Here is a 23,188-nt window from a genome sequence, read left to right on the forward strand (position 1 = left end):
CTGTCAGGTAAGTAAAAGGGCACACCCATGAAATTCTGCATCTTTCATAGGGTTCATGAACACATTATGGTATATGAACTTAATGCAACAGAGGATTCAAGAACACTGTAATGCAGGGCAGCATGGAGCAGGGAAACAGATTTTTTTTTAATGCTTTTCAGAATTTGATACGTATACCTAACTTGAACACAATAGTTGAAGCGTTGCCAGACAGGTTGGTAGGGGCTTTCTCATCTCCTTGTACTAGTAATTTCTTGGCCTTTAGAGATGGAACAGCATCCACCTCTGATTTTTGTTAGAAGGCATACCAGAATCTCTCAGGAATGCAAGTGTAGTGTTCTTTTTTCTTTATTTAAGTTTACGAAATACATGCTTATAGAAAATTAAAACATTATAGAAATATGTAAAGCCAGCCATGAAAGTTCTTCCATAATTCTGCTTCCTAACAAAGCTACTGTTAGTAATGTGGTGTTACTTATATTTTAGAGCATCATTTTGTTCACAAAAATGCTTGCACAACTTTTTTACCCAAAAGTTTAGAAATCTTGCCCTAATAATCCAGACATTCCTCACTCTCTTAATGAATACTTAGAAACTAATTGCATAAAGGTACCATCTATTAAACCAGTCCCTTATTGACAGGGCATTTGGGCTAGTTTTAAGTATTAAAGAACAAAGGTGCAATGAATTTGCTTGTGTACACTTGTCAGATTATACCCATTAGGCAGTTTCCTAGAAATGAATTTAGTAAGCCAAAAGGTTCAAACAGTTTCAGTAAATCCCGGAAAACTACATTCCTAAAGGCTGTGACAATTATACTCCCACCTATGGCATGCAAGATGGGTAATGTAATTGGAAGTGCTCGTTCGAAATCATGGTGCAATTTTTTAATTTGGAAAATTTTAAAAATTGACTGTTCTTATAACTGTGTTTTCTAATTATAGAAGGTGAAGTCTGACAAATCTTCCTGACTAATGGGGAATCAGGATCCCAGGGCAGGATTTAGAAAACTTGTATTTACCAAAAAAAGGCATCAGTATTAGAAACTTTAAAACTTCTCTTTAAAATCTAGACAAGATTGCAGCCCTTGCTACAGTTTTAAATAGCTGCACTGGTATCTCCAGTTATTTTCCCCAAGTTTCAATACCAGTATTGGTATCCTACTAGTTGAGGAATAAAATCCATACTTATATGAGCTTTCCCCAGAACAAGCCAGCTTTACTCCCCATTATTCGACAGTAGCAGAACATTCTTTGTCCCAGAACACACCGCACACTTTCTTGTGCCTGGTTTCATCACTTTATGCCTCATCTCTTTTCCTTCTTTGTCCTCCTTCACTTCAAGGTTATCTCCAATGCCACTTACTTTATGAAGTCTTCCACAATCCTTCCTGAGAAAAATACCCCTTCTGTTCCCCCAGCATTTCACCTGAACCTCTGTTACAGAATTTCTATACTAAGCTACCAAACTGGAAGTCTTAGAGGATAGACACATCTTACTTGTCTATTTCCTGAACAGTATCTAGTGCAGAACTTTGTAGAACATACACTCAAAAACTGTTTTTGGAATAAACATACATAAACTAAGACTTCAAATCTTTTAATCTCAAATTATTAGTCACAGATATTAGTTTTTAAAGGATTAAAAAAAAATTACTGCTCCTTCAAATGTCCTAATAATCGGTTTCATACATTTTTTTAAAAAAGGGGGTTTTCTAATAAGACTGTCAAAATATTACATCTAGAATAGTTATGCTCAATAAGCCTGCATTTACTTGATTATCTGCATCTTCCTAGTATCACAAATTATTTTAGAAATAAAAACACAGGGGTAGGGGACAGGGGACAGTTTATTGTAAAATATGAAGCAGCAATGATTGAAGCAAGTGAATTTCTCCTTTATATTCCCAGCCAGAGCACAAAATGACTGGATATCCTCATCAACGCCAAGTTTTTTTTTTTTTAATTAAAAAAAAAAAAGAGAGAGAAAAAATTCCACATTCATTAAAATCTCTTTCTCTTGATAATTTCTGGTTTCCAGCTGACTGGATGAGTTTCTTCTGTCTAAAAATAGAAAAGTGAGTTAAAATAAAGTATTATTAGTTTGCTTCATGTCTAATAGGATTCCTTTCTAACAAAAATAAGGTATCTACTCTAACATTATTCATTGGCATTATACACTTAGTTCTTTGACAATTTTAGGAAGAGTTGATAAACTTCTGGCATTATCCAAGTCTAACAACAGATGGATGGATTCATTATGTTTAGTTTGTAGTTTTCCATCTAAAATAACATTTCTACTTGGATATTCTACTAACACCAAAGCTTATGATTCTCGAATTAATTTACATAGCCATCTATTTATTTGCTGTTATTCTTGGTGCAACATTTCCCAGCAACTATAACAAAGAAAGTTGGGATAAAATTACAGCCATCCATGGATTCACTGGCATCAGTGAAACAACATAGAAATCTATAAATGGACACTATTCAAGAAGACAAATATCTTAAATACTATAAAGATTATTTTTCCTTCTGATAATTAAATGAGAATACGCTGCCAAATTGGTATAGCTGTTTTACTTAACGAATGTGAAACAGAGAACTTACGGCTGTGTCATCCTCTCTGTATACTTTAATGGTTTTATCAGCTTCAGCTGTTAGTAATCGACTTTCAGACTGATCAAAAGCACAAGCAAATATTCCTGATTCACTGTCCAAAGACCCAGGTTGCACAGCTGCGTGAACTCTCTGAAAATTGTAGCCAGTTCTCCAGTCCCAAAGATGCATGGTGCCATTGTCAGCTTAAAGGGAAAAATCTAGTTACACCTGGTATCCCCTCAGCAGTACAGCTTGACAAACATTTATTAAGCATCATTAGCCCAGGCATGGGAATACTATGGTTATAAACATACATAAGACACAGGCACTCCACCTTCTCTTAATATTGGTTTGTCTACTTTCATTTGTGCTGGGTTCAGAACTTACAGATCTTAAAAAGCACCTCAAAATCTGACATCCAATTCCAGAATAATAAACAAAATTTTAAGCAATTCCCAGCATAAATCCCTGAAATTCATTAGATGGGAACTCAAAGAGGACTAAGCTATGAAATATACTACATGTATTATGAATATGCATGAACACACATAATAACATGCAAATATGCCCTAACCAGGCAAGTGCTGCTATAATACTTAAGTGTGACAGCTTAGAAGCATTACAAATGTTTATTCATCATTAAAAGAAAAAATAACAGACTAAACATATTTATTATAAAAATCTTATTTTACCTCCAGATACAAGTACTCCATCAGAATTTACTGTCAATGTGTTAATAATAGCATTATGACCGGAAAGATTTTGAATGAAACTTCCATCAGGGAATTTCCACTGTTTTATGTTATCTGGAGAACCAGATGCAAATGTGTAACTGAAATAACATTAAAAAGAATTAATGACAAAGTAAACCAAGTTAAATAAAGTCGTGGATTTTAAAAAGCTTATTTCAGTTATATTTTGCATTGTGTACTCAATGATTTATATATTCAGCAAAACAGTCATATCAAAATGTAAAAATATTAAGACATTTGTTCAAGGTTAAATCAGACCTTCACATTTTTAACAGTATATTTTAAGTCCTAGATTAATGTTTTGTTCTCCTTTCATTTCCTTAATGCTCTGCATTAAGCCAGAGCAATAAATGTGCAGAAGCCCTATTTCACATGAAGGGCAATGTGTTATGCAACTCTTTTGGAGGGAGAGCAAGACAGGAACAGGAAGAAAGGGAAAAAAGGAATAGAGGGCAAGAGGAAGAGAGAGAACGGGAGGGAGGAGAGGAGAAATGGGAGTGAGAAAGATAAGCAAAGGAAGGAAGAAGAGAGGGGGAAAAGGGTATGGAGAGTAGAAGACAGAGAAGAGGAAAAGAAGGAGAGGAAGAATATGAATATAACCAGAAAAGTGTCAGAGTGATCTTATACAACAAACAATAGTTGTGATATTATGCTCCACCTTTTTAAATACTCTGACTATAATGTCCACAGTTATTATTTCTCTTTCTACATATATTAACTTCCTCTTTAAGAATTAAAACTATTCAATGAATGTCTCAATGTCCAATATCATTTATGTCCAAAACATTAAGCCCAGCCACTAATATCTTTTATTTTGACATGCAACATTTAATCATGATTTACATTGTCTCATTTGACATTATTTATTTGTTATCAAGTAGAAGGCTTTCCTCATGTTTTACAGGGCATGAAGCAAAATAATGCATGAGGAAAATAAAAGAAACACACGTTCCTATGCAGCACAGGCCTAGAAATGACAGCAGCTAAATGACTGCCAAAAGCAGTGCTAACACCACTAGCATTTCAGCATTACGTTAAGAACTGAAGAAAAACAAGAAGCTAATTAGGAAAATACACTTACTGTCTTGGATGTAAAACCACAGCCCTAACTGATTTTTTGTGATTTGTTAATGTCACTCTTGTTTTTCCAGCCACCAGATCCCATAATCGAATTGTAGTATCATGGCTTCCTGTAATGCAAACACATATATCCCTCAAAACATAGATCAGGAAAAATAATGCAAAAGTTAAATAAAATACAAAGCATTCTTTCAAAACACATATGTTCTAAATGAAAGTCATATCACATGCAAATTAGTCTTGGCTAATTTCTTCATAGTTCCAAATTTTTAGGTTGATTTTAATGCTTTAAAAAAATGCAATACAACTGATTCACTGCCAATTGAACAGCTAAAACACATGCAAATAAGAAATAAATATATCATTGTATACCCTAGTGAAAAGGAAAAAATTTCAATGATTTTTTTAAGTTAATAAAATACATCAAGCAAGGGAATTATTTTCTAGTATTAAAGATCCATTGTTACTAACTTTATTTAGAGCAAAGTAAGATTCACATCAGCTCTAAAGGTTACTAGTCTCAAGGTATTTTGTCTTCTAACTTCAATTTCCTAGAAAAATAATTTTGACACTATAAAATAATACTTAATTGTTCATAACACAGTATTCAAGTCAGACATTACAGGATACTATGTATGGCATACTCTATGGTATGTAAAAAGCATGAGGTAAAAACAGTGGAATGAAATTTCATTTGAATACATTTCAATTGTCCGTGATTAAAATATGACACAGAAACACTGTAAACACAATACAGAGCAAGAGTCATCATGAATATTAAAAGCATATGTATAATAACATGGATTCTGACATGAATATTCTGTGAATTTGGAAAGTATCGATCATACCTGTAATAATTTGTGGTTCTGCAGCCTGACATCTCACTGTAGCAACTGCATTTGTATGTCCAGATAATGTGTGTACACTGGCTTTAGTTCTCACATCCCAAATCTATAAAAACACAATAGACATATTACAAAAGAGAACAGGTATTCATTATCTCAAGAAGATAACCGGATCAATTCAAGGCTGAAAATTTACTACACAACTAGTGTCTGAATAAAATAAAGAAAATGCTTAAGTGAAAGATAATGATTTATAAACTGGAGGACGAATATAAATAGGAGAAAACTTGCAAGAATTCTAAAAAGCTAAAAGATCAGGGTACTGAAAGTCTAAGAATGGGTATGATGGGATTACTTTTTAAGACTATTGAATGAAAGAACTAATGGACAATAGTTGTTACAGAATGGAACGTGAGAATATCACATTGCAGGGGCAGGGCACTAATAACACTAACATGGTGAGGCCACAGAACTGAAGACTAAGGTGGAAAAAAATGCAAGTTAAGAAACTTAGGGACTAGGATATTGATGACTCAAGACAACTATCTTTAATTCTCTATCAATCAATTGAAGACTCTGAAACCAAATGTGCACCCTAGAAGATGCAATATATTTACAGATAAATACACAACTCCATCCCGTTTACCCGTGCAGTTGAATCTCGACTACAGGTTACCAACACATCGATTGTTGGGTGCAAATCCAAACCATACACTGCACTTAAATGTCCATGATAATGCCGTATAACCTAAAGACAAAGCAGGAAAGTTAAAACTTCTAGAATTAGAAAGATAAACAATAGTTCATAATGTTTTAAATCCTTAACTCCAAGCTTACCTTATTGTATTCAAGATCCCAGCACTTCACTTGTTTGTCTTCTCCACAAGAGAACAGGTATGGGCTCCTTGTGCTTACTATCACGCCCCGCACGGTACTAATATGCCCAGTCAATGACAGTTTTAATTTGCCACTAGCCAAGTCCCAGATCTGCAATCAAAGAATATTTATTGTTTTCTTTCACTGGTTACTACAAAACAAAATTTTAGAATCCTGATTATTAAAACTGAGCTTTCAAAGAGAAAAGGAAAAAGATAACAAATATGTAAAAATAAAAAATTTTGCAAAATGATTCCCCTCCAAATAAAAGAAAAAAACTAGCATGCTCAAACTGGAAAAATATTTGCAATTAGATGACAAAAGGTTAACCTTCTTGTTATATAAATGATATCTTTGATAATAACAGTAAGAAAAGTATGGTATTAAATTAACTGAGGATGGCAACAACTTAAAGAAACCCTAAAAGCAGCAAACACAGATATGAAAAAGTTCAAACTCATTAGAAATTTTATACAAAGTTTTTAAAAAAGATTAAGTACCCATTTTTGCTTACCATATTAGATATTTGTAAAGGAATGTACAACCAACGTGCTGAAAAGGATCCTCTCATACACTGCAAGTATCGATTCACCCATTTGGAAAGTAATTTGTACTTTGGGTATCAGCTTCAAAAATATTTGACCCATTTATTCCATTTATGGAACTCTACCATAACAAAATAATTTAAAATACAGAAAAAGTCTTATATACAAAACTTAACAGTATTACTTGTAATGGTGAAAATCAGACTAAAAACTCTACTGTCCAACAATAGGAAAACAGATTATAGACTAAATGATATAACATTATGCAACCACTTTAAAAGATGGTAAATTTTTCACAGGAATATGCCTTTGATACAATGTTAAGTGAAAAAAGCAAGATACGAAATTACATACTAAGAATGATTTTTAAAAGATACACACACAGGAAAAGAGCTTAGAAGTAAAGGTATTGATACTTATAGAAATAAATACTAAAATGAAACTTATCCAAATATCTAACAATGGTAGGATTATATACAGGTCTATGTACTTTCATAATTCTCTATATTTTCCACATTTTCTATGAATGAGCATGCTCTTAATTTTGTAACCAGTTGGAGAGAACAATGTAAGTATAAAGGAATTAGTGGTAGGTATTCAGCAGGTAAAGAAAAAGTGGTTTAAATACCACTTTTCAAACATATTTATTTAGAACACTCACTAGTATAAACGATAAATTTTACTCCTTATTCAGGTCTAAAATAACAGAGGAACTGCAATAGCAATTCCTGCCACAGGAAATAATAACTGATTAAACTTACATGACAAACACCAAGTCATGTTTATTTTTTCTTCCTTCATTATTACCTTTATAGTTCTGTCAGCAGATCCAGTAACAAACCACTGATTTCCAGGTTCCACAGCAATACATCGAACCCAGCCAAGATGTCCACTGATAACCTGTATAAAACAAAGTAGAATGGGCAGGTTAACATAGAAGTTAAAATGTATTTAAGTTTAACTGCAGCCCGAGTTTGAATTGCCTTCCCATCTTCAAATCATAAATTTAAGAGATAATGACTATTATATTTTACAATAATATGAAATTTATCTTCAGTGAGTTAGTAGATAACACAAATTGTGGCTCATCTATATAATGTATACTACTCAGTAATAAAAAGGAATACATTATTAATACTTGCAACAACTTCAGTGACTCACAAAGGTATTAAGCTGTGTGAAGGAAGCCAGTCTCAAGAAGTACGTATTGTGTGATTCCATTTATATGACATAGTCAAAAAGACACAGCTAAACCAACCTAAGTGTCCATTATGAGGTGAATGGATAAACAAAATGTGGTACATACACACAATGGAATACTATTCAGCCATAAAAAAGAATGAAATTCTGTTATTTGCAACAACATTGATGGAACTGGAAGATATTATGTTAAGTGAAATAAGCCAGGCACAGAAAAACAAATATTGCATGCTCTCTCTCACATATGGGAGCTAAAAAATAAATGATCTTGAGAGTTGAATAATGGCTACCAGAGGTTGGGAAGAATAATGGGGAGGCAGAAGATAAAGAAGGGGTGGATCATGGGTACAAAAATACAGTTAGATAAAGGGAGTAAGATTTAGTGTTTGGTAGCACTAGTTTGGCTAGTTAGCTTGGTAGCACAATAGGGTGACTATAGTTAAGAGTAATTTATTGTATATTTCAAAATAACTAGAAGAGTAAAATTGGAATGTTCCTAATACAAAGAAATAATATCCCAATTACTGTGGAGATAAATATCCCAATTACCATGATTTGATCATTACACACTGTATGTTTTTCTTTGTTTTTTGTTTTGAGATAGGGTGTCACTGTTGCCCAGGCTGGAGTGCAGTGGCGTGATCTTGGCTTTTTTAAAAGTATTAAAAGGCTCTTACTGTACAATCATTTGAAAAATAAAATTTTTAAAATACATATTAAATTATGTGTAGCTGTACATTTCCTACTATGTACATGTTCTTTTTTAAAATTTTCTGTTTTTAATTTTTGTGGGTACACTGCAACCTCTGCCTCCTGAGCCCAAGTGATCCTCCCACTTCAGCCTCTGGAGTAGCTGGGACTACAGGTGTGCGCCACTACACATAGCCAATTTTTGTCTTTTTTTGTAGAGATGGGGTTTTGCTGTGTTGCCCAGGCTGGTACTGAACTCCTAGGCTCAAGAGATGCACTTGCCTAGGCCTCCCAAAGCACTGGGATTATAGGCATGAGCCACCATGCCTGGCCTACACACTGTATGCTTGTATCAAATTTGATATGTAGTCCATAAATATGCACATCTATTATGTTAGCCATAAAAATTAAAAATAAATTAGAACTGAAATTCTTGAAAAACAAAATAAGACAACTACAGTGATAGAAAACAGATCAGTGATTGTCAGAGGTGAAGGAAAGTGTGAATAGCACAAGGGTGTTTTTTGAGGTGATGTAACATCTATATCCTAATTGTGGTAGTGGTTACCCAAATCAATACATCTATTACAATTCATTAGACCTGTATGTCAAACAAAAAGGCTCTTACTGAACAATCATTTGAAAAATAAAATTTTTAAAATACATATTATGTGTAGCTGTACATTTCCTACTATGTACATTTTCTTTTTTAAAATTTTCTGTTTTTAATTTTTGTGGGTACACAGTAGAAATATATTTATGGGGTACATGAGATATTTTGGTACAGGCAAGCAATGCAAAATTGGAACACTTCACGAATCTGTGTTATCTTTGTGGAAGGGCCATGCTCATCTTCTCTGTACCATTCCAATTTTAGTATATGTGCTGCTGAAGTTAGCATGCATGTCCATTTTCTTTTAGATGATACACTCTGAATCATTTTCATTTATTGTAGTTGAAAGAATAACTGGTAGGCCCAAAGAAATTTCTTTATATGGTGTTTTCCCCCTTCACCTTCAAACTAAATACTTTGAACACTTTTTCTATATTTAGTCTGCCATCCATATTTAGTAGCATTATCTTGACATTTCATACTATTTTATATAAAATACAAGTATAACTTTTACTTAAAGAAGTTGCCTTCCCAAGAGATCTTTTAAGATACTCCCTAAGACTCTTCTCAATCCACCTCAGATCGCTCTACCAGCTTTTCATATTCACTCTTTTTCCTCCTTATTCTATTCTTCAGTGCTTGTCAACTAGAAAGCAATCATGGTTCACATAATAAAATAAATGCAGAATCACTCACCCTGTAGAGTTTCCACGGTGGGTGCCACTGGGGTTTTGGCATTGTAGGGGCTTTTTTAGCCATCAGTGCAGAGTTCTTGGTATTGCCAGTCTCCATGACAATCTAGACATAGAAGAGACATTATTATTATTAAAGACATCATACCTAAGGCTTCACGGTATCAATTCAGAAATGGAAATGGAAAGAGGGAACTTACAAAAGAATTTTTCCATAAATGAAGAAATAAAATTTTCTGTATGTTAGTTTAAAAAAGCAATTATAAAATCACAGAGAGGCAGAACATTAGACTTAAGAGCAAACATCACTGTGTATGGGTTCAAAACCCAGCTTGGCCAATTACTAGCTGTTTGACATTAGGTAACAATTATGTAACCTCTATGTGGCTCACCTGTAAAATGGGAAGAATAGTGCCTATTTCATAGGGTTACTACAAAGATTTAAAAAGTAGTAAATGCTCCATGTAAGCTCCCAATATTAAAGTCATTTTAAGTGTATTAATGCCATTGCCTTTCATTGTTATATTTTAACATTATTGGTTTAATATAGCAAAGACAGTTCCTTCTATTTATCTTCTAATACAGTATTTAAATACTATTTTAACAGGTATACTGCCTGATATACCATCTATTGTAAGCAGTCATCTAGTCATCCAAAAAATAAATAAGCCCATAAAGTTCCTGCCCTCAAGAAGCTTAAATTATACCCTGATAAGGAGGGTAGAGAGCCTGGACAGAAGATGTGCTCCGAATGGAATAAAGGAGGAAATGAGATGTGGCGGTTACACATTCATTCACTTCATAAAGTCAAATCAATTGCATGATGAGCTGAGAAGCAAAGCCAGCACTTATTTCAAGTGGCAGCATATTTTATTATGCTGCAGATAAATCAATAAAATAACTGTAGAAAATAATTCAACAACTATTTCTACCATACTAATACCAGTTGCCATTTACTTACAAACAGATAAACTTATTTCTAAATGCTCATTTATAAGACTAGTTGTATAGTCCATGAATAGTACAACACTAACAGCACTCAACGTAACTGTACACACCAACTTAAAATTTAATAAAAAAAAAAAAAAGACTTTCATATTTAATACATACTAACACAAGTTTCAGAAAAACTCTCCTTGCATTTTTAATAGTGGGCAATAAATACCAACATCACATTATCTTCATCAAAATATATATTGATGAATGTACAAGTAGACAAATAACAGAATTAAATTCCAAAAAATACGTTAATTTACTACCAACTTGAGTTTTAGGGCTATGAAATATGAATGACTAGCTCAGGCTGCTATTTATCTTAATAATTCCAAAGAAGAGGGAAATAAGGCAATATGTTCCAGAAGTTAGAAACCTGCTATTTGATGCAGAAAAACTTACTGAATTCATCGCTGTAGGCTGTGGACGGTCAGAAGCCCCAGGATGTCGGTATTCACTTCCACTAGGTGCAGTACGATTTGCATCAGCCCTGAGGCAAAAGAAATAATATATTCAAAGTAATTAATGCCTCCAGTCATGTATTCTGCAAAACTAACCCTTTAAATTGTTACTAAGTCCTAATAAAGGAAAATGTCACATAATAGTTATAAAGAAATTTTAAAAAGAAAAAATGTGAACAGTGAACTATGCTTTTAAGATCTTCGTAATTATAATATTTCATACTTGGTCTGCGAAGGTAATGCCACCGCTAAGGACTGTGCAGCTGATTCACTTGGCATTCTCTGGATCTTAGTATCTGCTGTCAAAGCAACCCCTATTAAAATGAAAAATCAACTTCTTTTAGTAGCTGTGTATTATTCATTTACATGCACTTAAAATAAAATGATGAAGGAAAACATACACCAAATGTTTATTATCTCCAGGCAGTGATATTATACAAATTTTGATTTAAGTTTTGCTCATCTTTGTTTTTAATTTCTACAATAAATACTGCTTAATAACATATAACTCAAATTTGATTTGATCACAGCCCACATGGTATTAAAGCAGCCCAGAATAGTAAAGTTAATTTCCATTATATTTGGGTATTAGTTTCAAAAGTCAGTATTAAGCAGTTCCTCAGATACTAACAGAATGTTTCCAAGAGTGGATGTAACTTACTAGAACTAGAAACACCCAATTTCCCTGTACTTTCTTTACATACTAAGCCTTTTGTCCTCTACCCTGTTATACTGGCCACTCCATCTGTGGACCAATGCCTTAATACAGACAGAGGACATGTTTCTCAGATACTGCTTCTAACATTCCATCATTTTTATAAGCTTAGTGGTATTTACATGTCTGCCTAAACCACCAGATAATAAATAACTAGGCCTGCAACAGTTTTACTGTCTTTGAATTCCTAGCACATTGTCTGAAAAATTATATGTACTTAAGAATGTTTGCTGAATGAAGGCATATGAGTATTCATTATCAACTACAAAGCTATGCATGGATGCTTGGTTATTGAGCTTATCTTGCATTTTATAGGCAACAACAATCTCATTATTGGCTCGTTAGTGAAAATATATGTGACATTTTTAAGACATTTTCAATATATAACAGCTCACTAACCAGGTCCTGGTGGGTATGGATGTGTACCTGCCACGAAGTATTCAACTTCTTGTCCTGGAAAAAAGACAAAAAACAATCAACAGTAGTGAATTTATCTTATACAAAAGTTGTCATCTCTTTAAATGTATCAAGTAATATTAAATTTTCAACTGGCTCTATCAAATTTTCTCAACTAAAGTCAAGCCTCAGAAATAAGGGAAGTTGATCACTTTTGCTTTGATCTCTGTAAACCATGTCCTTGACCATTTGCTATATAGCAATGGTATACAAAAAAGCCCTCCTATCAAGTGACAATCTACTCTGGTATTTCTTCCAAGCAAATGGTTTCCTGTGGAATCTTGAATTCTCTTTACTTACTAAGATTTCAGTATTTAATTTCCTTTCTGAATTACAGACAAGATAGATGGTATCCCCACAGGTTAAGAATATTCTCCAATTTTTTCCTTTAATCTCTACTGTGACCCTCTCCACATTCTAAGCATCTCTGCCATCATTATACTACCATTTTTATTTCCTATAAGAAAAAAGTCATCAACCAATGTCTCAGTATTCCCATGAGGATCAAAACTTCCATTATAATACTGGTACGGCCATTAAATACTGTATGACCACAATAAGTCCTGCCAGGAGGGGCAAAAATAACACATTTTATTTTTCTGTTTTTAAAATTCACATATAAGTCTGACACTTCTGATAATACCATACTCACCTTGATTGGCAGGGTACTGTTTATGAACATATGAATCCGTTGCATTCTGAGGACCCTTCTCTTTAAGATTTTCTTTTGAAGTAGGCATATGCAACACAGGACCATACTCATTACGAAGCTTGATTGCCATTTTTCGTTTGTGACTATTTAGAAATTATAAACATAAGAACGTATCCATAAATACTTTAAAACAAACACTTAGCTTAAGTTTGCCCATTCATGTAGAAAAAGTTTCTAGTACGATTTTAAGTAGTATTTAAAAGAATCAAAAATTTCCAAGTGCATTTCCCCACCGTATCTGTTCTTTTGCTTACATTCGACCACACAGCATTCATTAAACCTAAGTAATATTTTAGTTTGTTACCTAATAGAAAACCTTTTATGATAAATTGTCAAGTGTCTGATTGAAAGATATACAGAAACTAAAATACTCTTTAAGAAACCTCAAAGTCAATATACTTTCCTTCAAAATATAAATACAGTAAAAACTCTATAGCAATCTTTACTAGATGTATCCAAACAGGTTAGTTAGAACTAATCAAAGTACTTAATTGGTTCAATATTTTAAAAAGAAACGCACTTATACTACTTTTAAAAATAGTCTACTTTATAAATTAAATATAAATGCTTGTTTGAGGAGTTAAGTAGATTTTAAAAGGGTAAAGGACAAAGAAGGAACACTGCACATAATGCAATCCCAGACTGGAGCTGGATATGTAGAACCAAAAATATGCCACCACTCAAAAATCTTCATCATACTAACGAGAAAAGATGGGAGTAGAGGTACTGGCCAGGTACAATTTCAGCTCAGCAAGGCTCTGAGAGCAGCGGGAAGCTGAAAGCACATACAAAGTGATTGATTATAAAATAAAATACCTAAAAGGGACTCTCTTAATTACTGGGTATTTGTAAAATGCAATTAATTAATGGAACTTTTACTGTAAAAGGCCAAAAAAAAAAAAGTTAAATCAGCTTAAATTATGCCAAAACACCACTCATTATTGAATAATTAGCCCATGAGTAGCTTATCTTTAAAGGTCTCCCTCTCCCTGCTCTCTTCCCCCAGTATTAGAATGTTAAGTATTTTAGCAATTGAAAAAAAAAACAAAACTACACCAACCTCTCTTCATCTAAAGGCACAGGTTTTCCATTATCAGCTACAAACATGTCATGGGTCCTCTTCAATGACCTGAACACAAGAGTGTGTACAGAATGTTTCTGTACCTCCTAAAAAAAAAAGAATGCAATTACACACCTATCTACAAATTACACAAATCATAACCTAACGTCAGATTGATTATACACTTCACATGTTTAAATATGTAAAAAGCTTTATACCACTCACCATAGCTACTTGTTGCAAGCTACAGGAGTCAAGTTCAGAGAAGAGGGGGAAGCTCCTCTTTGGCTAGAACCTCAGGTATAATAGCAACTGAGTGATGCCGGAGTTTAATTTATTCAATAAATATTTGCTGAGCTCCTACTGTGTGTCTGGCAGGTATTGTGCTAGAATCTCACAATAGAATGATAAAAAGGTGGTCATGGTCCCTGTGCTCAAGAGGAAACAGACAAATAAAAAGAAAAATAATTCCCATTTTGGTAAGTGCTATGAAGGCAACAAGCAAGGCGCTGAGTCAGGGAACGAAGGACTAAGTATAATTGTGAAAGATTTCACTAAGGTGATATCTAAGCAGAAAGGGAGTTAGCCTTGCACAAAACAGAGGTAAGAACGAACCAGGCTGATGGAAATGTCATGTAAAAAAAAGTTCAGTTAACTGAAATAATACAAGGAGCGCAGTACAGCTGTGTATGGTGGATGAGATGGTGCTTTGTAGTTGCAAGGGTAGACAAGGTCCAGATTAGGTAAGGTCTTTTAGACTATTACAACAGCCTATATTTTGTTCTAGCAACATAGGGTCAGTAAAGGGTTTTAAACAAGAAAGGTATGAACAACTTACGTTTTAAACAGAACAACTTATAGAACAAAATGGAAGCAAGGAAACCAACCAACGGGGAGCTAATGCACCAGTCCAGGTGAAAGATGATGTTGGTCTCAATTAAGGTGGACTGCAGTGGATATGAAGAAGAGTGAATGGAATCAATAAACATGTGGGGTAAGATGGACAAGACCAGCTAACAGCGTGGATGTTCACGCCAGGGAAAGATGTAAAGAATGGCAAGTTTTTCTGGGGGTAGAGGTGAAATAAGAGACGACCTGAACGCAAGATAGAGAAGACTACCAATCTTTTAGGGCACAGAATCACTGACACTGCCCCGAGGGCGGCGAGTACCAGTGGTCGAACACCAACAGAGGCCCCGCCTCCAAGGACAGTTTCCAGCTCCCAAGAGTCAAAGGAGGACTGGACGAATTATCTCAGGCTTCGCGCCCGGGCTGAACCTCCAACTTGGGTTCTCATCCGGCTTCTACCCCTTCCCCGAAAACCCGAAGAAGAGACCACCCGGCCTTGGCCAAATAGCTCCCCTCGTAGCCTCTTTTCTCTCCGGACTCCAGGTACTCTCAATCCCCCACGCCCACTGCCAAAAAAACAGTCCAGAGACAAACGACTCTTGAGAGCCCCAGTGTCACTTTACCTCAACCATGATGCTACCGTGTATCCCACCTCCGGCAGGGAAGAAACCCTAATCACTAACGCAGTACCCGCCGCCACAGCTGTGCTGCACCTTCCGGAATTGGGTGCCCAGGCGGCGGATGTGATGTAAGCTCTGCGCACGCGCGCTAGTCTCCCCCGGCCATCTAGGATAAGGAGGCGGGTCTCCCTCCTCGGGACCGCCTCTAGGGCGGAGTCTAGAGGCTGAAAGCGGGAGACCCCTGGAAGCGCCTGGGTGGAGGGTTTCACTTGTCCCTCTGAAGAAATCTTAGAATTATGTTTTCTGCCTTACCTGGGGTCCTGGTTGTTCGTGCTGTATTCCCCGGAAGCTTAACGCTTTTTATTCAGAGAACCTAAGCGTCTAGAGAGCAAACTCCCGTGGGCTCCATCTAAGGCACTTCCACTGCCTTGATCTCTTTGGAGGTCGCCTGCGTGCTTTGTGTCTCCTGGTTCTAATCCTGGCGAGAAGCACTTGGACACTGTTGTAGGCTTAACACCTGAAAACAATTTCGCTCAAACAGTTCAGTAAACACTTGAGTGAATGTTGAAGAATAGCTGTTTTAATTTGGAAAATTTTGACATGTAGATATAACAAAACTCCATATTTATTTTCTGCGAATAGTTTTTTCATTATTATTATTTCTCAAAACTGCATAGCTCTTGGCCATTTCCTAGTTGCCTGCTGATTATCGTGGTTTCAACAATGCCAGGGTACAGCTTTTCAAAGCTGGTAGAAGAGAGACACAATTGGAGACTTTAGCCATTTTTATTTATACATATCCTTGTGCCAAGTATTGGTATTTTTGCTTTCTACCCTGGTAAAATCTGCGGTTTGTGATCAACCCTACCCAATTTTTTTTCTATGTTAAAAAAAAATGGATGGACTTGGGCATTTGCAAACTTAAATAGACAAACATTTTACTGGCCCTGTTTCAGTTTCACTGATCCTGTCCTGAGAGCATACTGCATACACTTTGAGAGGGGGAAAAATCTAGCAAAAGAATAGCAATATAAATCAACCTCACTTGGAAATTCATTAAAAACATTAAAGTCATTGTTTTTTGTTTGTTTGAGACGGAGTTTCACTCCTGGCGCCCAGGCTGGAGTGCCATGGCGTGATCTTGGCTCACTGCAACCTCAGCCTCCCAAGTTCAAGCAATTCTCCTGCCTCAGCCTCTGGAGTAGCTGGGATTACAGGCACTCGCCACCATGCCTGGCTAATTTTTGTATTTTTAGTAGAGACGGGGGTTTCACCATGTTGGCCAGGCTGGTCTTGAACTCCTGACCTCAGATGATCCGCCCGCCTCGGCCTCCCAAAGTGCTGGGATTACCGGCATGAGCCACCGCGCCCTGCCTTAAGGTCATGTTTTTACTTGAAGATACAACATCTCTGAATTTAACCGTGAGTTTGGCCTAAGAATTGATTTTCTGTAAAGGTGGCAGGTGATGGTATTTCCTTGCGAGAAAATACCATAATTATAAAATATATACTTGATGAACTAAATAATATATTCACCTTTTAATAACTATAGAAAATAACATGATTTGAAATGACAATAAAACCATAGAAACCTAAGCAAGACTAATATCTATGGCAATATATTAATTGTCTAGTTGGACCTATTAACTTTTTACATATTTAATCATCCTGGAGACATTAATTTAATTTCTCAATAACAACATGGTAATGATTGAGGTAAATTGCCTCGAATTTGCTCCTTTTAAAACACTGTCGTGAATTTATAGAATTATGTCATCCACTTGAAAGTTTACAATATTTTAGATAAATATAGAACTCAAGTGACCCTATTATTTAGTTCAGGGATTCATGAATTATGTATATTGTAGGAAAATTTTGTATTTATATGGGAATATGTTTTATTTTCTGGAGAAAAGATCTACAGGTTTCATTGGATTCCTGAAGGGCTCCAGGATACACACATGGCCTGGCTGACACCCCAAGCTGTCTTAATTGAACAGCAGGTGTCACTACTGCTCTTCATACTGGCCCTCGGGGCTGTCCTTAAAGCAGACACGGCAAGCAACTTATTAATATAAATATTAGTATTATGTCTGTGTAAAACCAAGAATACAAGTTTTAAGGAAAGCCCTCATTTAGGCAAGATTTTTAAAACTCACCAATACAGAAATTCTTTTTATTCTCCTTCAAATATTGTCCTTTGCTCTTGAACAGTAATAGGTCATACGAGTATAGATTTGCGTGCCATTTTCATCAGCTTTTTATGATATTTTTATAGGAAGTGTTTTCTGATTCTTATAATCATAAAATAATAAATATTACTATTATTTTCCTGTTTCAACTTAGAGGGTTAAATATACAAGCTTTCAAAAACACTATATGCAACGTTCTTTAGAGTTGTGTAGCTCAGTTGTCCATCCCATAAATTTCATATTTGAAATTGTTCATTAATTCAAAAGAAAGTAATCATGGGAGTTATCACTGTTTATTTTAATTTCTGAGGTCAAAACCTGTGAAAAATGATACTTGGACATTTCTTCCAAAAGTTTGGTCTTTAATTGTTTAGCACAATGCTATGAATTTGCCTAAATACTAAGGTAGTGTTAGCAGATACTGTCTTGTAGCATAGTTGAAACAGAAGCTTCTGGGACTATAAGGAACAGCGAAGGGGCTGTTCTTCCTGTTAATGCCTGGAAAGACTTTGGGAATAATTAGATTGCACTATCAGTTATAAACTGTCAGTTATAAATATCTTAGCAATGTGTGTGTGCGTGTGTGTGTGTGTGTGTGTGTCTGTGTGTGACAGAGAGAGAGAGAGAGTCCGAGAGAGAGAGAGAGAGAGAGAGAGTCCTCGGGTCTTACTTATCACAATTTCACCATCCTCTACTACTTGAAGCCCCATCTCATGTGTATTAGTTTGCTAGGGCTGATGTAACAAAGTACCACAAACTGTATGGCTTAGATAACAAACATTTATTGTCTCACAGTTCTAGAGGCAAGAGGTTTGAAATAAAGCTGTTGGCAAAGTTGGTTCCTTCTGAGGGACGTGAGAGAGAATGTGTTCTATGCCTCTCCCCTAACTTCTGGTAGTTCTCTGGCAGTCTTTGACGTTTCTTGGCTTCTGCTGCATCACTCTCATGTCTGCCTTCATCTTCACATTTCATTCTCGCTGTGCATATGCCTATGCCAAATTTCCCCTTCTTAAAGAACACCAATCATATTGAATTAAAGGCCCACCCTACTCCAGTATGGCTTCATCTTAACTAATTCCATCCAAAAATACCCTATTTCCAAATAAGGTCACATTCTTAGGTACTGGGGGTTAGGAATTCAAAATGCGAATTTGGGGGGACACGATTCAACCCACAACACCATATCACAAAATAAGTGACAATATTGAACATAATCATGACTTTTGTTGTTTACCTTTACAAATAAGAATTTGTACCTACAAATATTTACAGTCATTTACAAATGTTTTTATTTTACAGAAATATTTTTGGTGTTTATACTGCCACAGAAGAAATAACAATGTCTTGGTTCCAGCTTTCTTAGCTGAATGTTTAGTTGTAATATTTGTTTAAATATCTGTATTTCCCAGTAGACTTATGGGGTGAATATGGCGTGATGTTTACTATCACACAGTCAGAATCTAATTGACTTGCAACTGGTAAGTTTTCAATATTTATTGAATGAATGAATAAGTAAGCTATTATATTGTACACTTAAATATGGGTGTAGGTGGCTTTGAGAGCTTAATTTTTTTTGAGACGGAGTCTGGCTCTGTCGTCCAGGTTGAAGTGCAGTGGCACCATCTCGGCTCACTGCAACTGCTGCCTCCTGGATTCAAATGATTCTCCTGCCTCAGCCTCCAGAGTAGCTGGGAATACAGGTGTGCACGAGCACGCCTGGCTAATTACTTGTATTTTTAGTAGAGATGGGGTTTTACCATGTTGGCCAGGCTAGTCTCACACTCCCGACCTTAGGTGATCCACCTGTCTCAGCCTCTCAAAGTGCTGGGATTACAGGTGTGAACCACTGCGCCCAGCCGAGACTTTAATTTTGATTTGGAGTTGCAGCTACTGAATATGTAGGAAAGATAGTGTGTGTGTGTGTGTGTGTGTGTGTGTGTGTGATGTGCTCACCCCGAAAAGTTGCTATTTCAGCAACCATTAATTTAATCACAGTCTTTTTGTGTGTGTAATGCAGATAATTGCTTATAAAAGGACAATTCAGTTCTGTATTTCTGATCATTGTAAATTTTATGACAATGAAAAATATTTTCCATTACATTTAAGTAAGTTAATTCTAAATTTTATTTAGTTTCTATAAAACTTAGCAACTTAGTTACAAAATGCAATTTATCTGTAGAAATATTTTCAACAGTCAGTTTAGTTAGCAGAAATACCTCTTGACATGAATAATTAAGAAGAGTAAGGCATTTGATTGAATATTTTACTATTATTATTAATTCATATTTATAGATCCCATTATATTTATATTACATAATGCTATTTAGGCACTTTAGGCTTTCTTTTAGAAATATGCTACCAAAAGCCAGTATCATGTTCACAGAGAAACATTAAAAATATTCTTATTAGTCACAATACAAGGATGTCCACCATCACCACTATTATCCACGTTTATTTTTTATGAAAGTACTAGTCATTCAATTGGACAAAAACATTAAATTGTGTAAAATAGGAAATAGGGATGCAAAGTTATCTTTATTTGCAAATGGTATGACTTTATACTTAAAAAACCAATTGAAAAGACAATTGGAAACAATATGAAAATTCACTAAGCTGAGTATAAAAATGTTATTAAAAATCAATAGTTTTCCTTTATGCAGTTAAAAATATAGCAGGGAAAGGGATTGTTATTTAAAATAGCAATAAATTTTAAAATGTGCAAGACCTAAAAGAAAAAAAATATTAAGAAACGTGAAAACCTGAATCAGGGACCTCCCTTCTCCCTGTGCATGTGGCCCCACTGCTGCTGCTTCTGGAGGGACTGCAAAAGCTCTCAGGGATGCTGGTCTGGCAGTCAGAGAGGTCTCTGAGCTGACAGGATTTCCTGAAATGCTGTGAAAACTTTGCATCCTGAAATCCATGCTGGAATCCTGGCTCATAATATCCCAAAAGGTAATGCTGACACGGTTAGGCCTGATTGTTGCCTGTAATCTCTATCCCTTCCTGAAGACAGTGGCTTCTCCAGGTGTAACGGTTGAGAGGCTGTTGAGCAAATTGATACTGGTAGAGTAACTTACTGAGAGATGCCACCAAAAACCACAATCCAGTGACAGTGGTGTGTCAGAGGACTATGAGGCAGTGTTCACAGAGAGGCAGGGCTCCAAGAGTAAGGACACCTTCTTGGAGACTAGATGCCAGTTAGTCTTGAAGGCATTCATTCACATTCACTTATATGGCACAATATGATGAAGCAATTTCAGATTACCTCAGGAAATAGTACAATAAAGGATTATCTCAGATGCCCTTGCAGTATAGAATGATTCCTCATCAGACTCCTGTGCAGCTATACACACTGAAGCCTAAGCTTCCCATCACAGTTCTAAATGGAGCCCCTGGATTTATAAAATTTTGTGATGCTTTGAATGCCTGGCAGCTGGTGAAGGAACTCAAAGAGGCCCTAGGCATTCTAGCTGCTGCCTTTTTCAAACATGTCAGCCCAGCAGATGCTGCTGTTGAAATTCCACTCAGTGAAAATGAGGCCAAAGTCTGCATATATCATAAGCAAAGTCAAAAGACAAATGAAAAATTGGGAAATATATGCAATGTGTATGTTAGCCACAGGGCTAATTTCCTTAATATGAAAAGAGCTCTCATGAATCAACAGAAAAAATGAGCAACTCAAAAGACAAGGCACATGGACAGGCAGTTCACAGAAAGACCACTCACATTGTGGCTGTTATGTAAATTGAAAAGATTCTCAGTGTGCTCATGATGAAAGAAATTTTAATCACAATAAGATAACATATTTCACCTAACAGGTTGGCAAAAAGTTTTAAAATTTGACAAGAACCAGTGATGGCAAGGATGAGGGACAACCTAAATATTGATGAGAGTATAAATTGTGGCAATCATTTTCATAGGCAGTTTAGCAATAAGCTGACAATTTTTTTCAAGACAGAGTCTTTCTCTGTTGCCCAGGCTGGACTGCAGTGGACAACCTCCTGGGGTCAGGCAGATCCTCCTACCTCAGCCTCCCAAATAGCTGGAACTACAGGTGTGCACTATGATGCCTGGCTAATTTTTTTGTAGAGACAGGGGTCTCACTATGTTGCCTAGGCTGCTCTCAAACTCCTGAGCTCAAGCACCTTTCCTGTCTTGGTCTCCCAAAGTGCTGGGATTACAAGTGTGAGCCACCACTCCTGGCCCCAATATTGTTTGCATACCTTATGTTACAATGGATTTACTTTCTAAAAATGTCCTTGGTATGTATGTATGTGTGTTTGTGTGTGTGTGTGAGAATGTGTGTGTCTGTATGTCTGTATGAATGTATGCATGTGTTATATATAATCTTCATAGAAGGATGCAAAGATATACATACACAGGTGTTCATTTTGCTAAGGTAGGAACACCACATCAATACAAGAGAACAAACAGCTTTGTGCATAACAGGAAGAAACTGTCCATCATAGTAGGTAAGGTTATAGAGTCAGAATGCCATGATTCAACTCCTTCTCTGCAAGTTACCTGCAGCATCATCTTGGGCAACTTTCTTCTTTTTGTACCTCAATTCTCCCATCTGTAAAATGGGAATAATAGTACTGCTCTACCTCATAGAGTTATTGTAAAAATCAAGTGTAACGTACTAGTAACAGTGACTGGCACAGAATTACTTGATCCATAAGCATTAGTTATATGATAATAATTATCCCCTTTGTTCTAAAAGGGGAGAAAGCTGCATAAATGTAACCTAGAAGTCAGAGGTCAACACGGGCAGCTTCTGTTTTCATCCTAATCTAAACCTAAAGTGGGCCTCAATTCTCCCCACAAGGAAACCTAGTACACAAAATATTAGTTAGCATATATATTAGTCTGTTCTCACACTACTAATAAATACATACCAACAGTGGGTAATTTATAAAGGGAAGAAGTTTAATTGACTCACAGTTCTGCAGAGCTGGGAAGGCCTCAGGAAACTTACAATCATGGCAGAAGGGGAAGCAAACATGTCCTTCTTCACATGACGGCAGGAAGGAGAAGTGTGGAATGAAACAGGGAAATCCCCTTATAAAACCATTAAATCTCATGAGAACTCACTCAGTATCGTAAGAACAGTATGAGGGTAACCGCACCCATGATTCAATTACCTCCCAACAGGTCCCTCCCACAACACATGAGGATTATAGGAACTAGAATTCAAGGTGAGATTTGGGTGGGGACACAGCCAAACCATATCAGCA

At 35.8% G+C, this 23,188-nt stretch overlaps 1 protein-coding gene and 1 non-coding gene across 2 annotated transcripts; both read right to left on the reverse strand.

The window, feature by feature from the left end:
• Positions 1-332: 332 nt before the first annotated feature.
• On the reverse strand, positions 333-15,898 carry PLRG1 (pleiotropic regulator 1). Its single transcript, XM_003257859.4, has 15 exons — positions 15,763-15,898; positions 14,291-14,397; positions 13,171-13,313; positions 12,462-12,515; positions 11,571-11,661; positions 11,289-11,376; positions 9,898-9,999; positions 7,506-7,598; positions 6,115-6,264; positions 5,924-6,025; positions 5,281-5,383; positions 4,434-4,542; positions 3,293-3,432; positions 2,610-2,803; positions 333-2,063 (listed from the first exon to the last, which is right to left on the reverse strand). Exons 1-15 carry the CDS (start codon positions 15,769-15,771, stop codon positions 2,004-2,006), a joined length of 1,545 nt encoding a protein of 514 aa, XP_003257907.1. The 5' UTR covers positions 15,772-15,898; the 3' UTR covers positions 333-2,003.
• LOC115836127 lies at positions 9,385-9,489 on the reverse strand. The gene has a single exon (XR_004031125.1). It is a non-coding gene; the product is annotated as a U6 spliceosomal RNA (small nuclear RNA).
• Positions 15,899-23,188: the final 7,290 nt, after the last annotated feature.

The sequence above is a fragment of the Nomascus leucogenys genome, chromosome 7b (genome assembly GCF_006542625.1).
Source record: "Nomascus leucogenys isolate Asia chromosome 7b, Asia_NLE_v1, whole genome shotgun sequence".
Taxonomy (NCBI): Eukaryota; Metazoa; Chordata; class Mammalia; order Primates; family Hylobatidae; genus Nomascus; species Nomascus leucogenys.